Genomic DNA, 20,186 nt, shown 5'->3' with positions numbered 1-20,186 from the left:
TGATGTGTAACTAGGACACATCTTGTGACAGCGTGCAGATCTGCAGACTATGGGTTTGGTTGTTATAAACGCGCCCACGTGACAGGGAGCGCCCAATCATATGCGGAAATCATAAGCGCAGACGCAACTCGCAATCGGAAATACTTTGTCTACCATGTGACTTGTAGTCTTTAAATAAAACAAGGAAGTAAACAGTTGGAAATGTGTCTGCCTGGCTTTCAAGCGGTTTTTCAGTAGTGCGTAGAGATGAAACACGGGGCATTTATACTGTGCTTTGCTCTCTCCTACTGTTTTCACGAAGGTGCACTTTCCAGAACTATCAATGGACAGCGGACATGGCCAGTTCCTTACAGGTAGCCTTGCAAATATCTTGCTAGCAAGATGTAGCTAAACTGAGAAATGAAAAGCGAATCAGCGGTAGCTAGCTAGCTGCCATAGTTCCTTTGCACTACGCTTGGTAGCTAAAATAAAAGCTTTACATATAATGCTTGCGAATGCAGGAAGATGGCATACTTGATTAAACTATACATTCCTATCGAAATTATAGATTGTGCGTATGTGAACAGAGATGCGAGTCTTGGCTTCGGCTAATTGTGTGATTTTTGTACTGCAAGGCGATATGATCATCGTCCCAAAACGGATCCATACTGTCAAGCTTTGTACCCCTTCTGCCCCACTGGAGACCGGGATGGCCGTATTCCTTACTTGAGAGATACGGATGTGGTTGAAGTGTTTCGACTTCAAGCTCCTGTGTGGGAATTTAAATACGGAGATCTTCTTGGGAAAGTTGTAAGTACAGTATATTGATGATGCGCGTTTGTCCAGTCTTTAAAACCTGTCGGATTGCACAGTTTGAAGATTTTTTACCTGATACCGAGTGTTTTGCGTTTGATTGCAGCACATTATGCACGACGCCATAGGGTTCAGGAGCTCCGAGACGGGCAGAAATTACACGATGGAGTGGTACGAACTCTTCCAACTTGGAAACTGCACTTTCCCTCACTTAAGAGCAGAGCTCAGCGCCCCCTTCTGGTGCAACCAAGGTGCTGCCTGCTTTTTTGAGGGGATAGATGACGTTCACTGGATGCAAAATGGGACCTTGGAGAAAATTGGGAAGATGACGGGTAAGACTAAGCAATTTCGCTGAATATAGGGCAGCCTGTAGCCTGAAGGTTGGTGTTTCAAGCCCCGGTAAGATCCGCACAGCTGTTGGGCCCTTGAGCAAGGCCCTTAACCCCACATTGCTCCGGGGGGGGGGGGGGCACGTCCCCTGCTTAGTCTAATCAACCAAGTTGCCTTGGATAAAAGTCAGCCAAATAAGAATGTATTACTATTGAACATATACAAAATAATTTCAGTGCCACACTTTAAAGATAATGTAATTTATTTTTGTCTCAGGTGCCCAGTTTAATGAATTCGCGAAGTGGGCGCAGAAGGACAACGAAACCGGGATCTTTTACGAGACATGGACGGTGCGTGCCGACCCCAGCCAGAATTCCACCACGTGGTTCGATTCCTACGACTGCTCCCAGTTTGTGCACCGGGCCTACAGGAAGATGGCCGAGATGGGCGTGACTCTGACCAGCAGCACCAAAACCAGCTACACCAAGATCTACCTGTTCAGCGGTGAGCCCAGTTACCTGGGGAACGACAGCACCATCTTCGGACAGCCGTCCGCGAAAGCGCTGGCGGACAGCATCCGGAGCTTCTACAACGCGTTCCGCCCGCACCAGTCGCCCCAGAACTTCATCCTCAGTCTGCTGGAGGTCTTGGAGAACGTGGTGTTAGACAAGACCTTCTACCTCCTCTACAATTTTGAGTACTGGCACTTACCGATGAAGGCCCCTTACCTCAGAATCACCTACGAGGAGGTCCCTTTGCCGTAACCGCTCAGACGGTTGTGGAAATCAATGGACTGCCTGGGGACATTTGCTATTATTTGTGATAAAGAAGTTAAAATTCACATGGTGAGAATGAAACTTGTTTTCAGAAAGCTGTCTCGATTTAAACAAAATATATATATATATATATATAATAATTACGCCGAGGAATGTTGGAGCGTAAAAGCAAGCGTTATCAACATTCCAGGATACGGACACAGCCTACAAATTGCCCTACTTAAAGAAATGCTGAACAGGGGCCCCTTAAGAGAAAATGCATTAACTGGTCTGCGCAGTGGTGCCGAGATTAATACCGTTTCACAAAATGTGGCTCAGTACACATCTGTAAATATTTAATGTGTATCCGAGATCTGAGGGGTTCTTATTCTTGCATCTCTGTCGAAAAATGTATCTGTAGGCACTGCAAGATTCTTTTCTTCAGGGAAGGGTAAAGGAATTGGGAGAATACATGAATTGTAATCTGCATTCATTCACATTTTGTGTGCTAGTTCGACTTAAGTGTGCCAAACTTGTGGCTGTTCCTGACTCACTGTCTAACACAGTCATATCGAATCATTCTAAACCGAGACTAACGCCGAAAAACGGGCACGGTGTGGAAGAACTGGAAGAGAAAAAAAACAAGCCATTCACATTTTTACATTCACAAAAATTTATTCCAAAAAAAGCATTTCCACAATATTAGAGGTCTGATTGAGGAAAGAACACTACTCAATAAAATACATAAAGCCAAAGTGAGCGAGCAGACCTGGGGGGAAAAAAGACCAACTTCAAAACCAGCATACATTACTCTTTACATACTGCAGGGAAATCCCAGAGCGATTTATAGATCTGAATACTATGTACAGTCATGAAAAACATTTTCTATATAAAGTGCTGAGGGATGCAATGCTAAAAACTGCACTCAATTATCATTCGAATTTTAGTACAAGTTAAACAGAACAGGACTGATATAACGACTGGAGGTGAGAGTGTGTGTGTGTGTGAGAAAGTAACCAAAGATATGCATTTCAAGAGCAAGCTGGAGTCCAAAGACCTCTAAAAATCCAGTTAAGCTTCCTGTTCACTGCTGTCGAGGAGGCGTGCAGTTTACAGCATCGCAGTAATAGTCTTCCTGACATCGGGGGGGTTGTGTACTTAATGTTTAGCCATAATCACAGTACTGCATCACAACATGTTCTTAATTCCCATTTAAAAGTAATGCAGCTTATTCAGTTTACACAGCAAAACTGCAGAGTGGAAAGCTCACTGCAACCAATAACAGCTAGCTAAATTAGGACATTTTAATTAGAATTAAAGATCTGAATTAAGATTTAAAAACTGCAAAGTGAATAATGTCTATACAAAGAAGTAACTGAATAAAATGGCTACACACTTGTTTAACTCTTGAGAGCTACCACGTCTGTTCAGAGGTGGTCATATCTACACAGAAACGCATTGCTCATACACAAAAATTTACACAAAACAATAATTAAACCACCAATTAATGCAAAAAAAAGCAGGTTTATGTCAATAAATTACAATAACCAAATATGATTAAATGAGAAAGAAAACTCAAACCAAAGGTTTATTCCCGTTATCTTGTATAAAAGATAAATTATTAGTGGAAATATGTCAAACCAGAGCTGGTTTCACCTCAACCGACTGTTCCAACTTACTCCCCTTCCCCCCCTCCTCCCCCCACTCTATTCCAGAGCACCTTGAGTCCCACCGACTCAAATTGTTTGAGCAGCAAACTCGAGTTATGCCTAAACTATAAATAAATCAAGATTTACATGATTTCATAACGCGGACAGCACAATGATAAAACTGTTATTTAGTTTCAGATTTGCTCACGTTCACTCACTGCGAAACAGAATCTTGAGGATATTTTTGAACGTCCAAAGTTCAGTGGGTTGTCATGGGAACAAAGGAATGCGAACTGGTTATTTGTTTATGCTGAAGTGTCCAAGAACAAATACCTTTTTAAAAGAAGTTGTTTGGATTGACTTTTGGATTTTTTTTTTATATGCATTTTCTGATTTCTGATATGACAATTTAAAATACAAAAACAAAAGGGTTTGAAAAGTTCATTAATTTCATTTGTTGAATCTGAGACAGCAAAATAACTAATGAGCCAAATTTATACTTCATTACAAGACTGAAATGACACTGAACTTTCAGCTGAACTGCTGCTCATCATCATCTCAATATCGCTCACCTCAAGAATATTGGCATGTTTACTACGTCACGCGATTAAAACCGTTTACACGTCCAAAAAACGTCCAGTGAGCGGCAGTGTGTGTGTGTGTGTGTGTGTGTGAGAGAAAATGCCTTGGTAACAAGAGAGGTCAGAGAAGAACGGGCAGAATCATTCCAGCAGAAAACCCACAGAAGCTCAGTTGTGTGCAGAAGCACGTAAGAACCGAGCAGAATATCATGCCTAGGGTTAGTGTCTCTGATTACACCTCAATTTGGGAATAATCTTAAATTATTTTGAAAAGTGCAGGAGTGAGGTCACACCCAGGGCGATTCTGACAGGACCAGAGGGTGGAGCTTAACTCTGGAGGTCCAGCCAATGGCAGGCAGAGCTACAGCGGTCTTAGGGGACCAAGGACAGAAGCAAAAGCCTGCAGAAACAGGGAAGAGCTACCGCAAGGTAAAAAGGTGCAAAAAACACAACACAACACAGATTACCATGTTCTGGCTGCTCTCACACCAGCTCATCTTCACAGGGAACCAAGATGCCTGGAATAATCATCCTCTCCCTCCCCCTCCCCTCCCCTCTCTCCCCCTCCCACCTGGAGAACCATCCTCCTCCGGAGAAACATTTTACAATCTCACCAACCCTTCGCTTCAACTCGAAAATAAAGAAATCTTCTATACACAATGTATACAATGAACAAGAAACTAAACGAGGTGTCGACAGAATTCACTAAATTTCTAAGTCCAACGTGATTGTCATCCAAACATCCGGCTTGTTTCACAGCTCTCGCGAATTTAAACAAGCCACGTGACTCCTTTAAAGATCATTATTTATACTGTGAAGTGATGAGCTCCTCAAAAAGAGAAACCCAGTTCTCCCAGGTCTCGGTTCTGAAAAGAAGTTCCTGTCCGGAGCCACATTCCACTTCCTGTGGGAGAACCGGGTGATCGTCAAAAAAAAACATCTTTGGGGGCGCCTTCATCGGACTTGTCCCTCCCCCACCTTTTACTTCCACAACACGAAGAGGTGAAAACTAAAAAGAGTTTCTAACTTAATATATAAACACACCTCATTATCATATTTCTCAGAAGTGTGTGGCGGGGGGGGCTACGGGCTCTACTATGAAAACAGTTTGCCTTCATTCCCTGGGGACCGCTGCAATCGTCTTTTTCGCAAGCGTCCAAAAAAAAAAAAAAAGGGAATCGGGCTAGTCTACAGTGGGAACAGGGGAATGGGATTGGGATTTTAGAAAGGGGAAACGGGGGGGGGGGGGGGGGGGGGGACAGTTACGGGAGTCGTACGGGTGTGTGGGGCGCGCGGTGGGTGCCGCTTTACCAGGTGGGCATCATGTCGGGGAACCAGACGCGGCCCAGGTGCTTGGACACCTCCCAGTGGATGTCGTCCAGGCCGTAGGCGTGGTCGGGGATCAGCACCTCCTCCATGATGGACAGCTGCGACAGGCGGCGGCCGCACATGCGCACGAACTCCACGAACGCGCTGCACGACACCTCGCACTCGCCCAGCCCGATGGCGGACAGCTGCTGGCAGCGCTCGGCGATGCGGATCAGCTCCTCGTCCAGCGGCCGCAGCCCGTTGGCGCACACCACCAGCTCCACCAGGCGCGGGCACGTCATGCCCACGCGGCCCAGCACGTCCTTGCTCACCGAGCGGCCGAAGTACAGGTGCGTGACGGGCACCTCGTAGCGGAAGAAGGGCCCGAACTCGTCCTCGTACAGGAAGAAGTACATGACCAGGTTGAACTTGGGCGAGTGGCGCACCATGGCGTCCCAGCTGCTCTTCTTGATGGCGTGGAAGTGCGTCTGGCCCGGGTTCTCGCTCACCACGTCGATGCGCAGGTGCTCCAGGTGCACGTGCTTCTCCGAGGACAGCGCCAGCAGCAGCTCGTCGCTCAGCAGGTGGTAGTTCAGCGCCAGCTCCCTCAGGCCGTGGCACTGGTCCGCCACGCACAGGATACCTGCAGCGCGGACGCCCGCCCGGCGACAGGGAGAGAGGGTCAGACAACAGGCCCGGGGCTCAGCCAATGAGCAGTGAGCGGCGAGCCGGGCTCAGCCAATGAGCGGCGAGCCGGGCTCAGCCAATGAGCGGCGAGCCGGGCTCAGCCAATGAGCGGCGAGCCGGGCTCAGCCAATGAGCGGCGAGCCGGGCTCAGCCAATGAGCGGCGAGTCGGGCTCAGCCAATGAGCAGCGAGCCACAACCACCAATGCTGATAACATAACTCACCATAGCTAAGAACATGAAGATGAGGCTACTGTGGGTATGTGTTCAGCAAAACTGGATGTTTGAAGATTGGAAAGATGTTGCATGGTCTGACTAATCTTGAGTTCTGCTGCAATATGCAGATGATAGGGTCAGATTCTGGCGTAAACAGCATCCCGCCTTGTGTGAGCAGTGGAGACTGGTGGTGGTGGGGAATGTTTTTCACATTAGGCCTATACAACCAGCCATGCTCTCATAACACACACCATCATCACTAATCCTCAGTGTAGCCACCGTACTCTGGGTTGCAGGAACACATTCGTTTGGATTGATAAATTAAAATAAAAGTATAAAATAAAAAGTAAAAAAAACATCAAGACCAAGCCAGAAATGTCTAATATCGAGCTGGCCAGCCTTAATAAAAACAAAAATAAAAATAGATAAATAAACACTCAGTGGCTAGAAAGAAAAAAGAAAAAAAAATCCCTGATGGGAAGAAATCTCAGGAGGAATCTACACTCTCCCAGCGCTAATAGTTAAAGATAAGCTAAATGATTATAGTACAATATACAGGGAAATGTGCAGGAGTCATTACGACCCTTTCACTCACAGTGTGTGGGAGTAGTACAGCAGTAGAGCTGCACTGTGCTAATTTTGGTGTTCAGCAGCTGAAGAGTCTAACGGCTCTTTTCTCACTTCCTGCTGAAGCTACCGTCACATGACAGGACAGAACAGAACAAAGTACAGCGGGAATCCACTAAAAAAATCTCCCCTTTTCACCCTATTCAAGGAGGCAGTGTTAAAGTTAACTACAGCAAGAGGAGATGTAATTTATCAGACAACTCGAGTGTCACCTCATTGTGCCTACCTTCTGCCCATTTGGGCTGTGGGATAGATGAGATATGCTTTATTGAACCCTGTGGGATAATTTGTCCTCTGTATTTGACCCATCCTAGTTACTTGTACAGTGCCACAGTGAAACACCCGGGGACAAATTCCAGTTCTGAGGCCAGTTCCTTGGTCAAGGGCAACGGCATGGATACCCGGAGTAAACACATGGCAAAATCCACACAGAGAGGATCTGGCCGGCCGGGATTCAAACCCAGAACCTCCTGCTAACCACTGCGCCACTTTCTGCTTACTTTAAGCTTTGCCTACATTCTGCTGCTGCCCATTTGGATTGTCAATACAGGTTAATTGCAGGAATTCTAAGTGCAGCCTCTGGGTTCTACTGCTCTGGTTTTCCTGGGTTCTACCACTCTGGCTAGGTTCTATGGGGTTCTACTGCTCTGGGTTCTCCAGGGTTCTACCACTCTGGCTGGGTTCTCCAGGGTTCTACTACTCTGGTTTTCCTGGATTCTACCACTCTGGCTGGGTTCTCCATGGTTCTACCATTCTGGTTCTCCGGCTGTGTACCTGCGGGGGAGACGTGGGGGCAGCTGCTCATCTTCAGCAGCTTCAGGGTGTCGCTGTTGTTGGCCACCAGGACCTTCAGGGAGGGGTCGTCCACCGGGGTGTCGTCGATCTTCAGGGACGAGAGCGACTTGGAGTTCACGAACACCACGGTGAGCGCCGAGATGAAATGGGACTGCGCCGCGGAAACGTCAAAAAACACAACAAAACCATCGTTCATTTGTCATGGTAACACAGTAGACTGACAATTACCTAGCCCAGGGCAGCTCAAATCCAGGTTCTGAGAACGCCAACGTCTGTAGGTATTCGCTCCAACCATGCACAACACCAGCAGATTTCAACAATGACCTTACTTCCTCGTAAAATAAAAAGTAAGAAGTGAAATCAGGTGGTGTAGTTGTGGTGTGGTGCACGGTTGGAGTGAATGTCTGCACTGCGGCCCACAGGACCTGGAGTTGAGAAGCGCTGATCTAACGGTGAGGACAGAGGAACAGGGGAACAGGGGAACAGGGGAACAGGGGAACAGGGGAACAGGGGAACAGGGGAACAGGGGAACAGGGGAACGTGGCTGTGCACCTTTGGTAACTCCATGAAGCTGGGCCTTGCAGTGGAGATGAGCCCCAGGGTCTTGAGGGAGCAGTTCACCAGCTGGGACAGAATGTCACAGGCAGCCTCTGCTGATTCAGTACTGCTGTCCACCTGGAGGAACGTGCACAAACACACACACACACACACACACACACGTAAAATAACACTCACAACTGCACTGATCAGAAAAGCACCCTCAAGGTGAGCATTGTGTGTGAGAAAACAAAACAATGTCTGAACTTTCGTCTCCCATAGGACTGATAATGCTACGCTTCGACCGACAGGGTCTATATGTCAGGCCAAACTTCACATTATTAAAACATACGGGTGCTAAAGGCTAAGTACCGTAAATCCTCAAATTGTGGCCGGGGTCTTTTATTTACTTAGGCTGCACAAAGCACAGGCCTTTATTTGGGGCAGGCTTGTATTCGAGGCAGGCTTTTATTTCTTATTAGGCTTCTGTTGTAGAATTTTATTCTTAAGGATCTTTTTTTTCTAAAGTGCGTTTTATTGTGAGACATATGTTTCGTTTGGAGCAGCATACCGGTAGGCTATCAAAAGATTTTCGCTTTGGTTTGGGTTTTAATTGACTTTTGGACTGTTTGATTCTATTGCTAAATGTTGGGACTGATGGGCACTAAAATCTGGGGGGTATTTGATGGTTCACTGTTAAGCTTTATGTAGTTGAAAGAGTGTCGGGATTTCCACCCGTCTGTTTATTGCGAGCCAAGGCAGCCGCTTTCATTCATACAGCTGTGCTGTAAATACATGGAAACCTTATTGCGTAGCCAAGTAGCCTAAATTGAGTTAATTTTTAATTTTGCCTGATTTACTTTTTATTAAATTCGTAGGCTGGAATGTCTTGCGGCAACAATTGTGTTTACTGCTTCAGCTTTAGGCAAGCTACTCAGAAGGGGGCGGCAAGTGACTGGTAGCTTGAGAGCAACGTGTTGGAGACCCATGGTGTAGGACAACGACTTTTCATTGGCAACAGTATTAAACCAACCAACAATCGAAAGGAGCCAATTGAGGTGGTTCGGGCATCTCATCAGGATGCCTCCCGGGCGCCTCCCTTTGGAGGTTTTCCGGGCTCGTCCAACTGGGCGGAGACCCCGAGGGAGACCCAGAGCCCGCTGGAGAGATTATATATCTCTCCTGGCCAGGGAACGCCTCGGGATCCCCCAGGAGGAGCTAGAATGCGTTGCTGGGGAGAGGGACGCCTGGAATACCCGGCTTTGCCTACTGCCCCCGCGACCCGACTCCGGATAAGCGGGTGACGATGGATGGATGGATGGAACAATATAAAATATTAAGAAGAGCTCTTTTATTTCATTGAGTTAAATTGAAACAATGTCTTCTAGTGCTCATGGACTGATAGCCCTACTGGTAGGCAATATTACCCCGGCTTGTATTTGGGGGCCGGCCTTTATTTGTCCGAATCGACCACGCCCCCGGCTATTATCCGAGGCCCGGCTTCAAATAGAATCCCGGACACAATTTGAGGATTTACGGCACGCAGACTTATTTTCTCCTTGCCCCTGCACCCAACTGTGGTTGGATGCGCACAGAACCCTACATTTACTCTTTCACTATGACTCATGTCACAGAGATGTGTGCCAGTGGGCACAGGGGAATGAACACGTCATAGAACACGGCCGCCACAGGACAGAGAAGACCAGAGCGCTCGATTTCCGAGCAGGGCTCTTTTTTTGTTTTTTTCTGGATAAAAATGTAATAGAATAGATTTCTCTCCGTTCCGCCATTTTACGGTCACACAGCAGCCTGTTGAAGACGACGCGGAGTCCATCCCCTACACCCCAAAAACATGCATCCTCCGATCGGAAATTCTAGGGAGAAGAGTAATTAAAGGAGGGTGGAGTAAAGGAGGACACATGTTGAGTGTTGTGAGGCACCCCGTTTTTGGGTTTCATGTCCTGACTTCCCCCCCCCCCCCCCCCCAATATCAGCCCCAGCCCCTCCCTCCTGTTCAGCGGGCTCTGAAGGGGGGGGGTACTGCTGTAGCAGGGTGGAGCGAGCCAGATCCGGGTCAAATACGCAAGCGTTCTGGATTAAAATACTTCGATCTTGCCTGGCGCACTTGTGCCAACCAAGAGGGCCGGAAGACAGGGTTCGCCACCAGACAAGCTCAATAAATCAAAGAAAAGTATTTGAATGAAAAACAATTAAGTATTTTGCCCAGGGCGTGTACTACGAAGGGAGCTTAACATACCCAGGGTTTCTTTGAGTAACCAGGCTTCGCGAAACGAAACAACCGCTATCGGGCTAAACCGGTACTACGAAGGCGGTTACGAACGTGCTAAGTGAGGACTGAGAGCTGTGCCCATTCCGGTAAACGTGGCAGTGTATGACATCTCACTAATTGCCAAACAGTTTACTTCTGCTGTGGAAACAATGCGAAACATTCTAGGTTAGCTCACAGTACACGCCCAGGTCTGGAGCCAACACAGGGGGCTGAACCGTGCCAAACCACTGATCCTCTGTGCACCATAGATCTTGCCTGGGGCAATTGAGACAACCAAGAGGAAGGTGGGGTTGGCACTTTTTGAGAGAATTTCATAGGTTTCATAGTGAGTGAGTGAGTGAGTGAGGAGTGAGTGAGTGAGAGTGAGTGAGAGTGAGTGAGAGTGAGTGAGAGTGAGAGTGAGTGAGAGTGAGTGAGAGAGAGTGAGAGAGAGTGAGAGAGAGTGAGAGAGAGTGAGAGAGAGAGTGTGAGTGAGTGAGTGTGTGAGTGTGTGAGTGAGTGAGTGAGTGAGTGAGTGAGTGAGTGAGTGAGTGCGTGAGTGAGTGCGTGTGAGTGAGTGAGTGAGTGTACGAGTGAGTGTGCGAGTGTGTGTGTGAGTGTGTGAGTGAGTGTGAGTGAGTAAGGAGCGAGTGTGTGTGAGTGAGTGAGTGAGTGAGTGAGTGAGTGAGTGAGTGAGTGAGTGAGTGAGTGAGTGAGTGAGTGTGTGTGTGTGAGTGAGTGCGTGCGGGAGGGGACCTCACCTTAAAGCTGACGTACTGCAGGTGGTTGGAGTGGCGCTTGATGATCTGCTTGATGAGGTCGGGGTGGGTGGCCTTCAGGTAGGAGCTGGCGGGCTGGTTGAGCTCGAACTCGAAGCAGCGCCACAGCTCGGGCATGTGGAAGGCGTGGTTCCAGCCGCGGCACACCTGGGACGCGAACGCGCGGTCCAGCAGCGGAAGGTACTGGAAGATGTGCAGCAGGATCTCCTGCGGCAGGCAGCCCCAGTTCGAGCCCATGTCCTCGGCCTCCTCCTCCTCCTCTTCCTCCTCCGGCCGGCCCCTCTTGTAGGGCTCCGCAGGCCCCCCGCTGGTGGAGCCGCTGTCCCCGTCCTGTTTGAGACCCCTCTTCATTCTGCGGGGGGGTGGGGGGTAGACGCGTAGGATTAGCATTACTTTTAAAAAGTACAAGCCCAGTGCATTTAAAAGCCAAACTATCACGGTCCTTCATCATCGGCTTCTTATGCTGCAGATATGGCAACTTACATGGAATACCATCACAATGCAAATCAAGCAATAATAGCAAGGTTGGTGATTCAAGCCCCAGTGTAGCCACAATAAGATCCGCACAGCCGCTGGGCCCTTGAGCAAGGCCCTTAACCCTGCATTGCAGGGGAGGATTGTCTCATGCTTAGTCTAATCAATTGTAAGCCACTTTGGATAAAAAGCGTCAGCCAAATGTAATGCACATGGATCATATTTGACAGGTATAGCGTTCGTCTGGCAGCCGGAAAGTTGCCGGTTCGATTGATTCCCGACGAAGTGTCACTGAGCAAGAAAGACACCTAACCCCCAATTAAGTTACTTCCCAACGAGCAGCTTGGCGCCTCGTGTGTGAATGAGAGGCCTTCATTGTTAAAGCGCTCTGTGCAGCCATACTTGCTGTAAAAAGCGTCCAGCTAAATAAACGCAGGCCCAGTTTAATGTTAAGTTACAGCTAACCAAAGGGTGAACGAATGACATGTAGTCAACGACAAAACATAATTAGGTGTAGCCTAACGATGCCAAATCAGTTATACTTGCGAATGACCGAAGAAAATATTGGCAACACGTCAAGATAACCCAACATGTAAACATATTTACTTTACCTGCCTGAAATTATTACGGGTCAAAAATCAGGATTTAAATTTGCAATGCGAGGTGCCTTGCAGCTAGACCAACACGCTTAGCTACCTATACCATTAAAAAAGCCTGGAATAACGTTAGCTTGCCATCTAACAGCCTAAGGAAAAAATGCGACGTCATTCCACAAAATGACATAATGACAAACATATGAACCCAACTCCTCAACTTGTATTTAAACACGGCCACTAACACGGCCATTAACCATTTTCTTTTTTCACAAAAACATGGACGCAAACACATACCCCGTTGAAAGCGGAATTCCTGACCTAAATGCCTGTCGTTACTGACAAGCAAGCAAGCTGGTCAACTGGTAAATATACCAACGTCTCACTACAGCCAAGTAACAGCCAACAGCGGCCTTACGCTTTAAGTAGTTGAACTTTAGCCAATTCTGCTCTGAAATTATACTAAACAACTGCTAGCTGATGTACAACCCTAGACAACACATAACTAGGCCAACGCCTACCTAGCGTTCAATCCTGGCTCGGATCGCCTCTATGATTCATTTTAAGCAATGATTCATTGCAGAAGGCAATGTGGTGAAACCGAGTTGAACAGCGAGATGACTGCCTGACATTCGGCCCTACATCGCAAAAACGCTTGAAAGCACCCGGTGTAACTTACACAACGTATTAGCGACGGTATGCAACGATGCTGGCCTGCCTGCTAACTTATCCAAATGGGCGAACCAAATAACCTAGCCATCTACGAACTGCCAAGACTGTTCAAGCCACCCGGAGATATTAGTGTAGCCTAGCTAGGCTAACCCATAACAAAAGCAATTATTAGCATTAACAAACAAAACAATATAAATGTATATGAGCATATTTGCCGTTTTTACCTGTTGAGTAGCTTATTGTCTTGCTTGAAACGCCCCCGAACCTACCTGTTTGTTATGTTTACAGTCGTGTCTTGTGAAAAAAGCGATCACTTTCACATCAACCCGGGCCTGCACAACTAGAAAACCGCATCCGAGCCGGCCAACCGATTACACGCATTAGGCTCTCAAACGATGCGAAATACAACTGAAAACACTTGACAACTCCAGATTCTTCTTTTTTGCAGGAAAACCGTGCTTGTGTTGCACTATCTGGTTAGTGACCCATTTCCTTCTATGCTGCGCAGCTTAGAAGCGCCCTGTTCGATGAAAATGGCGATGTGTTGTTTTTGTGTCGCTGAAGCGGTGCATTATGGGCGAGACTAAGCTGCATGTACCATGTGAATCCTGTAGGGGGAGTCGTGCGGCGACTCTAGATAATTCTGGAAATATTTTTCATGAGCACTAAATTAAAAAGTACAAGTTGCCTATAACTGCATTACTTGTGTTAAATGTCATGTCGGACCTCGGCGATTGGAAGATAGGTGGAATTGCTCAAAGATGTCCCCAATTCCGTGATCAGCAGTTTCCCCTAATGGCGTAGTTTTTCGGCCTAATAGTTTGCGAATTATTTGAACTTCATTTGTCTGACCGTCAGCTGCATAAATTGAGCTTGCCATTAGGACGTTGCCAGCATTTAACGGTTTATGGCACGCAGATACCGAAATGTATTCTGATGTGTAACGTCATATGTTCACCATTTTTATATTATATGCATGAAAGTTAGGTGGATTTAATTAATACTGTACATTTGCCAACAAAAACAGGCAACAGCTATTTTCCTAAAAGAAAAGGCCATACCATTTAAATTCCAATTTGGCCATCGCACAGCCATCTTTGACGCATCATATACGAATTGTTCCGTTTTAATAACTAGTAGAATAACAAATAGTAATTGTTTTGTATTGAATATTGAATAATAATTAAGGCATGTCAAGTCTCGCAACTGCAAGACATTAGGCGACAAAAGATCGATCTAAAAGTGTAGGTAAAGTCAAGTATTACAACACAAACTTAGAATGGCATTTTCAGCTTTTCCACTGGTCATGTACCAGTTTCAGTACTGTCGCAATGCTTACGGATAATTACAACAAATACATTGTCAGAACATTTTGACAACAATCCGTGTGCACTGTTGCACCATTGCGTCGTTTTCTTTAGGTGAACCTTAAAAGTCATTTAGTGTAGCGTTTCAATCTTAAAGGTTTTCCAAAACTCGCAGCACAAACACCATCCAGCCTCTACGCGCCTCCGACCTTCCTGCGGTCACCGACGGTTTCAGATGTGACGTGATGAATACGTCATAATGTACGCTCTTCAGAAATCAAGCGCAGGAGTCCCTTCGTAATGTACCTTGTGAAACAGACCTGGTTTATTACCATTCAACTCCATCCACCGCAAATATTACAGAGCAGACTTACAAGAATTAATAATTTCAACAGCAGCGGTTTTCCACAACCTGCCCCCTCCCCACCACCCACCCCACCCCCGTCCCGTCCCCCCAAAAAACCCGTGTCGACCTCCACTTCACTCACATTGGCCGATTCGTCACATTCTCAGTCAGAACATTATGTCCGGAGAGAGAACACAAGACCAATCCACAATCTTAGTTTTTTTGGTGTGAGGACTGCCCCCCTCCCACCCTCCCAGTAAGTTTTCAGCCCCTACAATACATTATATTATACTCACCCCGTGTTTAATTTTTTTCTCTCTCTAAAAATACAGAACAGTGAGCTTCTCCCGTTATGACATAGTGAGGAGCTGAAAATAGGCTTTTGTACACAATCAGCTTTTAGACACTGCGTACATTAGACTTGTCAACACATTTCTGAGTACAGAGGTGATCGGAGACACTTCTTAGGGGAAAACACAACAGCCGCTTTTTTAATCACTGTATCAAAATGTACAGTGACTTTATTGACATATACATTCCATTTTTTTTTTACTGCTGCAAGAGAGGGGACACCCAATATTGCACTTCATTAAAAGTTCAGGCTCAAAACAATAACCCAGAATTATCAATCAGAAGTGTAAAGTAGCAACTTCGGAATACACCTATTTTTGGATACCGTCATTATATACAAGATTAGATAAATCGTACACTATTTGCCGTCTGAACATAACATTCTTATCAGTCTCCTTAAACCATCCTCATCGGACCTCCTCCTCAGCCGCCCCGTGACGATGCAGTCGACGATGAAGAATACTGTACAGGGTTACCAAAAAAAGTCAACAATATCATCATAATTTTTTTCGTTTTGTATTCATAGTTAGGAAGCAGGAAGTATGTTTTCTTTTTTTTCTTTTTTTTTTTTCTCTCTCCGCGCTCATCCACATTTGCTCTGAGCAGACGTTTGTAATTTTTCGATGCATCGTTACACGTCAGTGATCAGGTGTGCAACAGCCCGGGGAGCCGAGGGTTACAGCGGCCGCATGCAAACACGTCACAGGTTTTTATTTATTTTTTGTCTTTTTTTTATTTATTATTTTTGTCTTTTTTAATCTTTTCTTCTGAATCCAGAAGTCACGCAGGCTCGGGTGCGAGGAGGCAGGTCAGGCCCTCCCCGCTTCGTATTCCGCTCGATCCCGAGGTTTTTCCGTCATGTGGGTCGCCCCCATATCGTGACGCAGGAGGGTGTACGCGACACAGGAGGGGGCATATCGCGATGCGGGCAGCGTAAGGCAGCCGGCCGTGCGCGTCGTGCGTTTAGAAGGTGTGCGCGTTTCGACACACCCCGCAGCCCAAGGCGAACTCCTCCCCCGTGGGGGGGTGCACCACGTGGAGCGGACACTCGGACCCCTCCAGCTGCTTGCCCTTCGGACCTGGGGAGGGACGAGAGGGGCAGAAAAAACTTCTTAACTATCTTAACCTGCGACATTTTAGCTTCCTGAGGTCAACACAGTATTTATTTTAACATAAGGGACATTCAGTTAAAAGGTAATGAAATGTATATATCATCAGCTGCCTCACGGGACTGAACACCAGGGTCAGTACAAGCGGGGCAGACGGGGGGGGGGGTTAGGGCTGGGGGTAAATACTAGTGGGGCAGTGGGATAGTAAGGTAGTAGGAGGTGGTAATGGGTTGGATTTGGGTTGGGGTTTGTACCAGTGGGGCAGTAGGAGAGCGGGGTATGGGGGTAAGTACCTGTAGGGCAGTAGGAAGGGGGGTATGGGGTACGTACCAGGGGGGCAGGAGAGAGGGGGGTATGGGGGTGCGGGGCAGTAGAGAGGGGGGTATGGGGTAAGTACCAGTGGGGCAGTAGAGAGGGGGGTATGGGGTAAGTACCAGTGGGGCAGTAGAGAGGGGGGTATGGGGTAAGTACCAGCAGGGCAGTGGGGCAGTAGAGAGGGGGGTATGGGGGTGCGGGGCAGTAGAGAGGGGGGTATGGGGGTATGGGGGCAGTAGAGAGGGGGGTATGGGGGTGCGGGGCAGTAGTGAAGGGGGTATGGGGGTGCGGGGCAGTAGAGAGGGGGGTATGGGGGTGCGGGGCAGTAGTGAGGGGGGTATGGGGTAAGTACCAGCGGGGCAGTGGGGCAGTAGAGAGGGGGGTGTAGGGTAAGTACCAGTGGGGCAGTGGGGCAGTAGAGAGGGGGGTATGGGGGCAGTAGAGAGGGGGGTATGGGGTAAGTACCAGCGGGGCAGTGGGGCAGCTCTTCTTTGGGAACGCTGGTCATCCTCTGGAAGTCGTCGTGACAGGCGTTGCAGAAGTGCGTGGTCCCGAAGCAGAAGAACACGGCCACCGAGCAGCAGTACCGGCACTTGTACTCCAGGAAGTCCGTACCGTGTTTGGAGCACATCTGCTCACAGGACACAGGAAAGCACCTTTAACCTCCCACACAATGCACCCACAGCCAACACAACATATTCACATACTCGCATCTTACATGTACATTTTCATACTCTGCATGCACTTCTGGGTCTCAGGAATATCAATGAGAACAAATTATTATTAATTATTATTATTATTATTATTATTATTATAATACACCCCCCACAGACCTGAGCGCGGGACACATCTGAGCATGCTCCACAGATCAGCTCGCTGGGGTCGTAGTCATCGCCCTGTCCCGCCTCCGCGTCGCAGCGAGCCTCCCCTCCGAAATACGCCTGCAGGAGGAGACACAGCGTTACCATGGTGACCGCCCTCACCCTGACACACAGCGTTACCATGGTGACCGCTCTCACCCTAACACACAGCGTTACCATGGTGACCGCTCTCACCCTAACACACAGCGCTACCATGGTGACCGCTCTCACCCTAACACACAGCGTTACCATGGTGACCGCTCTCACCCTAACACACAGCGTTACCATGGTGACCGCTCTCACCCTAACACACAGCGTTACCATGGTGACCGCTCTCACCCTAACACACAGCGTTACCATGGTGACCGCTCTGACCCTCACGCATAGCTTTATCATGGTTACAGCTCTGACCCTAACACCAGGGCCCGGGTTTCCATGGTGACAAATCTGACCCTAGCACCAGGGCTATCCCCCCAAATTCCATCCCATAATCATTCATTCATATTTAAACACTGATATTCTAACAGTGATCTGTTTCTTGTCAAGTGCCTGGATGAGAGAATCCCTCTCTCTCTGATCCCGTCCAACCAGATTCTCTGTCTCTGCTGGGTGATTCTGATCCTGGCCAATCAGACTCTGTCTGTCTGGTTTTCAGTCCCAAGAGACCAATATGGCACAAGAGCCGTAAAATCCCGAGAGAGACCCATATGCACTCACAACCTTATACCTTTTCAACTCATTAAAATGACTGCTGTACTACCGTTTAAAACTCCACTAAATTTTCCTCAACTCAATTTGCTCAACCAATGCCTAAACTACTTGGGATCTGGGTGGAGCCGCTTGGTATCGGGCCTGGGACCGGGAGGGTTAAGCGCGGGCGCACCTTCTTGCACTTGTAGCAGACGTAGTAGGCGTATCGGTTCATGGCGAAGCCGGCGGGGTCGTTATGGAAACGGGCGCCGGGCGTGGTGATGGCCTCGCTCTTGTGCAGGCCCTCGTACTCCAGCCTCATCAGGGCCTTCCGCCTCACGTCCTCGTACAGCTCCTTAATGGGGTCCAGCAGGTCCCGGATCACAGAGTGGTTTATCTTATTCTGGAGAGAGAGAGAGAGAGAGGAGAGAGTGTGTCTGATCACTAAGTGGTTCATCTTATTCTGGTTCAGAGTGTGTTCAGAGTGGTTCATCTTATTCTGCAGAAAGAGGAGAGAGCGTGTGTCTGATCACTGAGTGGTTTATCTTATTCTGCAGAGAGAGAGAGAGAGAGAGAGAGGAGAGAGTGTGTCTGATCACCAAGTGCTTTATCTTATTCTGGAGAGAGGAGAGAGCGTGTTCTGAGGGCCCAATAGCTGCACAGATCTTATTGTGGCTACACTAGGTCTTGAACCTCCAACCTTCCGGGTCACAGTCAGGAGCCTTGGCCTGGGTGCTCACCTTGCAGATGGGGCAGGACATGAACCCGAATGTGATCCTCGGGCCGAGCCAGCGGTTCTCCAGAACCCTGCGGGTGCACTGGAGGTGGAACACGTGACTGCAGTCCAGCTGAGGAGGGAGACACACACACATCAAACACCAAAAAAAAAACAACATAATTCAAATAAAATAAATGCATTATGATAAGGTAAGCTTAGAGTAGGGATACTCGACTGGAGGATGGTGTGGGTGCAGGCGTGTGTTTCTACTACTAGGGGGTCGGTATCTCAGACCTGCCTGTGCATATCTCAGAGTGTGTGTGAGCCTGCATCTCACACTGATGTATGTGGTGTGTGTGTGTATGTGTTAGCCTGTAGTTCAGAATGTGTGTGGCGTGTGTGTGTGTGCGTGTGTGCTAGCCTGTAGTTCAGAGTGTGTGTGGTGTGGAGTGTGTGTGTGTGTGTGTTAGTCTGGGGGGCTCAGAGGGGGTCAGGGGGGTTTGGGGGGGCTCAGAGGGGGTCAGGGGGGTTTGGGAGGGGGGTGGGGGGTACTCAGCGGGGGTCGGGGGGGGCTCAGAGGGGGTCAGAGGGGTTTGGGGGGGCTCAGAGGGGGTCAGGGGGGTTGGGGGTACTCAGCGGGGGTCAGGGGGGTTTGGGGGGGGGGGGGGGCGGTACTCAGCGGGGGTCAGGGGGGTTTGGGGGGGGCGGGGGGTACTCAGCGGGGGTCAGGGGGATTTGGGGGGGGGCTCAGAGGGGGTCGGGGGGGGGCTCAGAGGGGGTCAGGGGGATTTGGGGGGGGGGTACTCAGAGGCGGTCAGGGGGGTTTGGGGGGGCTCAGAGGGGGTCAGGGGGGTACTCAGCGGGGGTCAGGGGGGTTGGGGGGTCGGGGGGGGCTCAGAGGGGGTCAGGGGGGTTTGGGGTGGGGTACTCAGCGGGGGTCAGGGGGGGCTCAGAGGGGGTCAGGGGGGTTTGGGGGGGCTCAGAGGGGTTCAGAGGGGTTTGGGGGGGCTCAGAGGGGGTCAGAGGGGTTTGGGGGGGCTCAGAGGGGGTCAGGGGGGTTTGGGGGGGCTCAGAGGGGGTCAGGGGGGTACTCAGCGGGTGTCAGGGGGGTTGGGGGGTCGGGGGGGGCTCAGAGGGGGTCAGGGGGATTTGGGGGGGGGGCTCAGAGGGGGTCAGGGGGGTTTGGGGGGCGGTGGGGTACTCAGAGGCGGTCAGGGGGGTTTGGGGGGGCTCAGAGGGGGTCAGGGGGGTTGGGGGGTCGGGGGGGGCTCAGAGGGGGTCAGGGGGGTTTGGGGTGGGGTACTCAGCGGGGGTCAGGGGGGGCTCAGAGGGGGTCAGGGGGGTTTGGGGGGGCTCAGAGGGGGTCAGAGGGGTTTGGGGGGGCTCAGAGGGGGTCAGAGGGGTTTGGGGGGGCTCAGAGGGGGTCAG

At 49.1% G+C, this 20,186-nt stretch overlaps 3 protein-coding genes across 20 annotated transcripts in view; 1 reads left to right on the top strand and 2 right to left on the bottom strand.

The window, feature by feature from the left end:
- The first annotated feature begins 192 nt into the window (after positions 1-192).
- On the top strand, positions 193-2,376 carry cln5 (CLN5 intracellular trafficking protein). Its single transcript, XM_061225785.1, has 4 exons — positions 193-353; positions 615-789; positions 899-1,124; positions 1,399-2,376. Exons 1-4 carry the CDS (start codon positions 247-249, stop codon positions 1,884-1,886), a joined length of 996 nt encoding a protein of 331 aa, XP_061081769.1. The 5' UTR covers positions 193-246; the 3' UTR covers positions 1,887-2,376.
- Positions 2,377-5,350: 2,974 nt separating this feature from the next.
- fbxl3a (F-box and leucine-rich repeat protein 3a) lies at positions 5,351-13,595 on the bottom strand. Of its 2 annotated transcripts, none has more exons than XM_061225783.1 (5): positions 13,287-13,595; positions 11,306-11,675; positions 8,291-8,413; positions 7,718-7,889; positions 5,351-6,058 (listed from the first exon to the last, which is right to left on the bottom strand). In XM_061225783.1, exons 2-5 carry the CDS (start codon positions 11,672-11,674, stop codon positions 5,415-5,417), a joined length of 1,308 nt encoding a protein of 435 aa, XP_061081767.1. In that variant the 5' UTR covers position 11,675; positions 13,287-13,595; the 3' UTR covers positions 5,351-5,414. The 2 variants fall into 2 exon arrangements, with proteins under 2 accessions (XP_061081767.1, XP_061081768.1); XM_061225784.1 differs by having other exon boundaries at positions 5,352-6,058; positions 13,332-13,595.
- Positions 13,596-14,996: 1,401 nt separating this feature from the next.
- Positions 14,997-20,186, bottom strand: part of mycbp2 (MYC binding protein 2) — a 114,948-nt gene continuing 109,758 nt past the window's right edge. For 16 of the 17 annotated variants that reach the window (XM_061226367.1, XM_061226369.1, XM_061226368.1 and 13 more), the window contains 5 exons: positions 18,781-18,888; positions 18,234-18,443; positions 17,324-17,431; positions 16,956-17,121; positions 14,997-16,145 (listed from right to left, as the gene is read on the bottom strand). In XM_061226367.1, the coding sequence (XP_061082351.1) occupies positions 16,030-16,145; positions 16,956-17,121; positions 17,324-17,431; positions 18,234-18,443; positions 18,781-18,888 (708 nt within the window). In that variant the 3' untranslated portion in view covers positions 14,997-16,029. Of the gene's footprint in view, positions 16,146-16,955; positions 17,122-17,323; positions 17,432-18,233; positions 18,444-18,519; positions 18,592-18,780; positions 18,889-20,186 lie in introns of those variants that run through there. The other variant, XM_061226382.1, reaches the window with a different exon arrangement.

The sequence above is a fragment of the Conger conger genome, chromosome 17 (genome assembly GCF_963514075.1).
Source record: "Conger conger chromosome 17, fConCon1.1, whole genome shotgun sequence".
Lineage (NCBI taxonomy): Eukaryota > Metazoa > Chordata > Actinopteri > Anguilliformes > Congridae > Conger > Conger conger.
Note: the sequence above shows the minus strand (reverse complement) of the source record. Positions and strands in the feature narration are given on the sequence as shown.

What these genes read in the sequence shown, in the direction of transcription:
- cln5 (XM_061225785.1), top strand. Translation starts at nt 247, where the DNA reads ATGAAACACGGGGCATTTATACTGTGCTTTGCTCTCTCCTACTGTTTT. An exon ending in ACATGGCCAGTTCCTTACAG is followed by an intron (nt 354 to 614) that starts GTAGCCTTGCAA and finishes TTGTACTGCAAG; the next exon opens with GCGATATGATCATCGTCCCA. An exon ending in GAAAATTGGGAAGATGACGG is followed by an intron (nt 1,125 to 1,398) that starts GTAAGACTAAGC and finishes TTTTTGTCTCAG; the next exon opens with GTGCCCAGTTTAATGAATTC.
- fbxl3a (XM_061225783.1), bottom strand. Translation starts at nt 11,674, where the DNA reads ATGAAGAGGGGTCTCAAACAGGACGGGGACAGCGGCTCCACCAGCGGG. An exon ending in TGCAGTACGTCAGCTTTAAG is followed by an intron (nt 8,414 to 11,305) that starts GTGAGGTCCCCT and finishes ACGTTCCTCCAG; the next exon opens with GTGGACAGCAGTACTGAATC. An exon ending in GCTTCATGGAGTTACCAAAG is followed by an intron (nt 7,890 to 8,290) that starts GTGCACAGCCAC and finishes TCCGCGGCGCAG; the next exon opens with TCCCATTTCATCTCGGCGCT.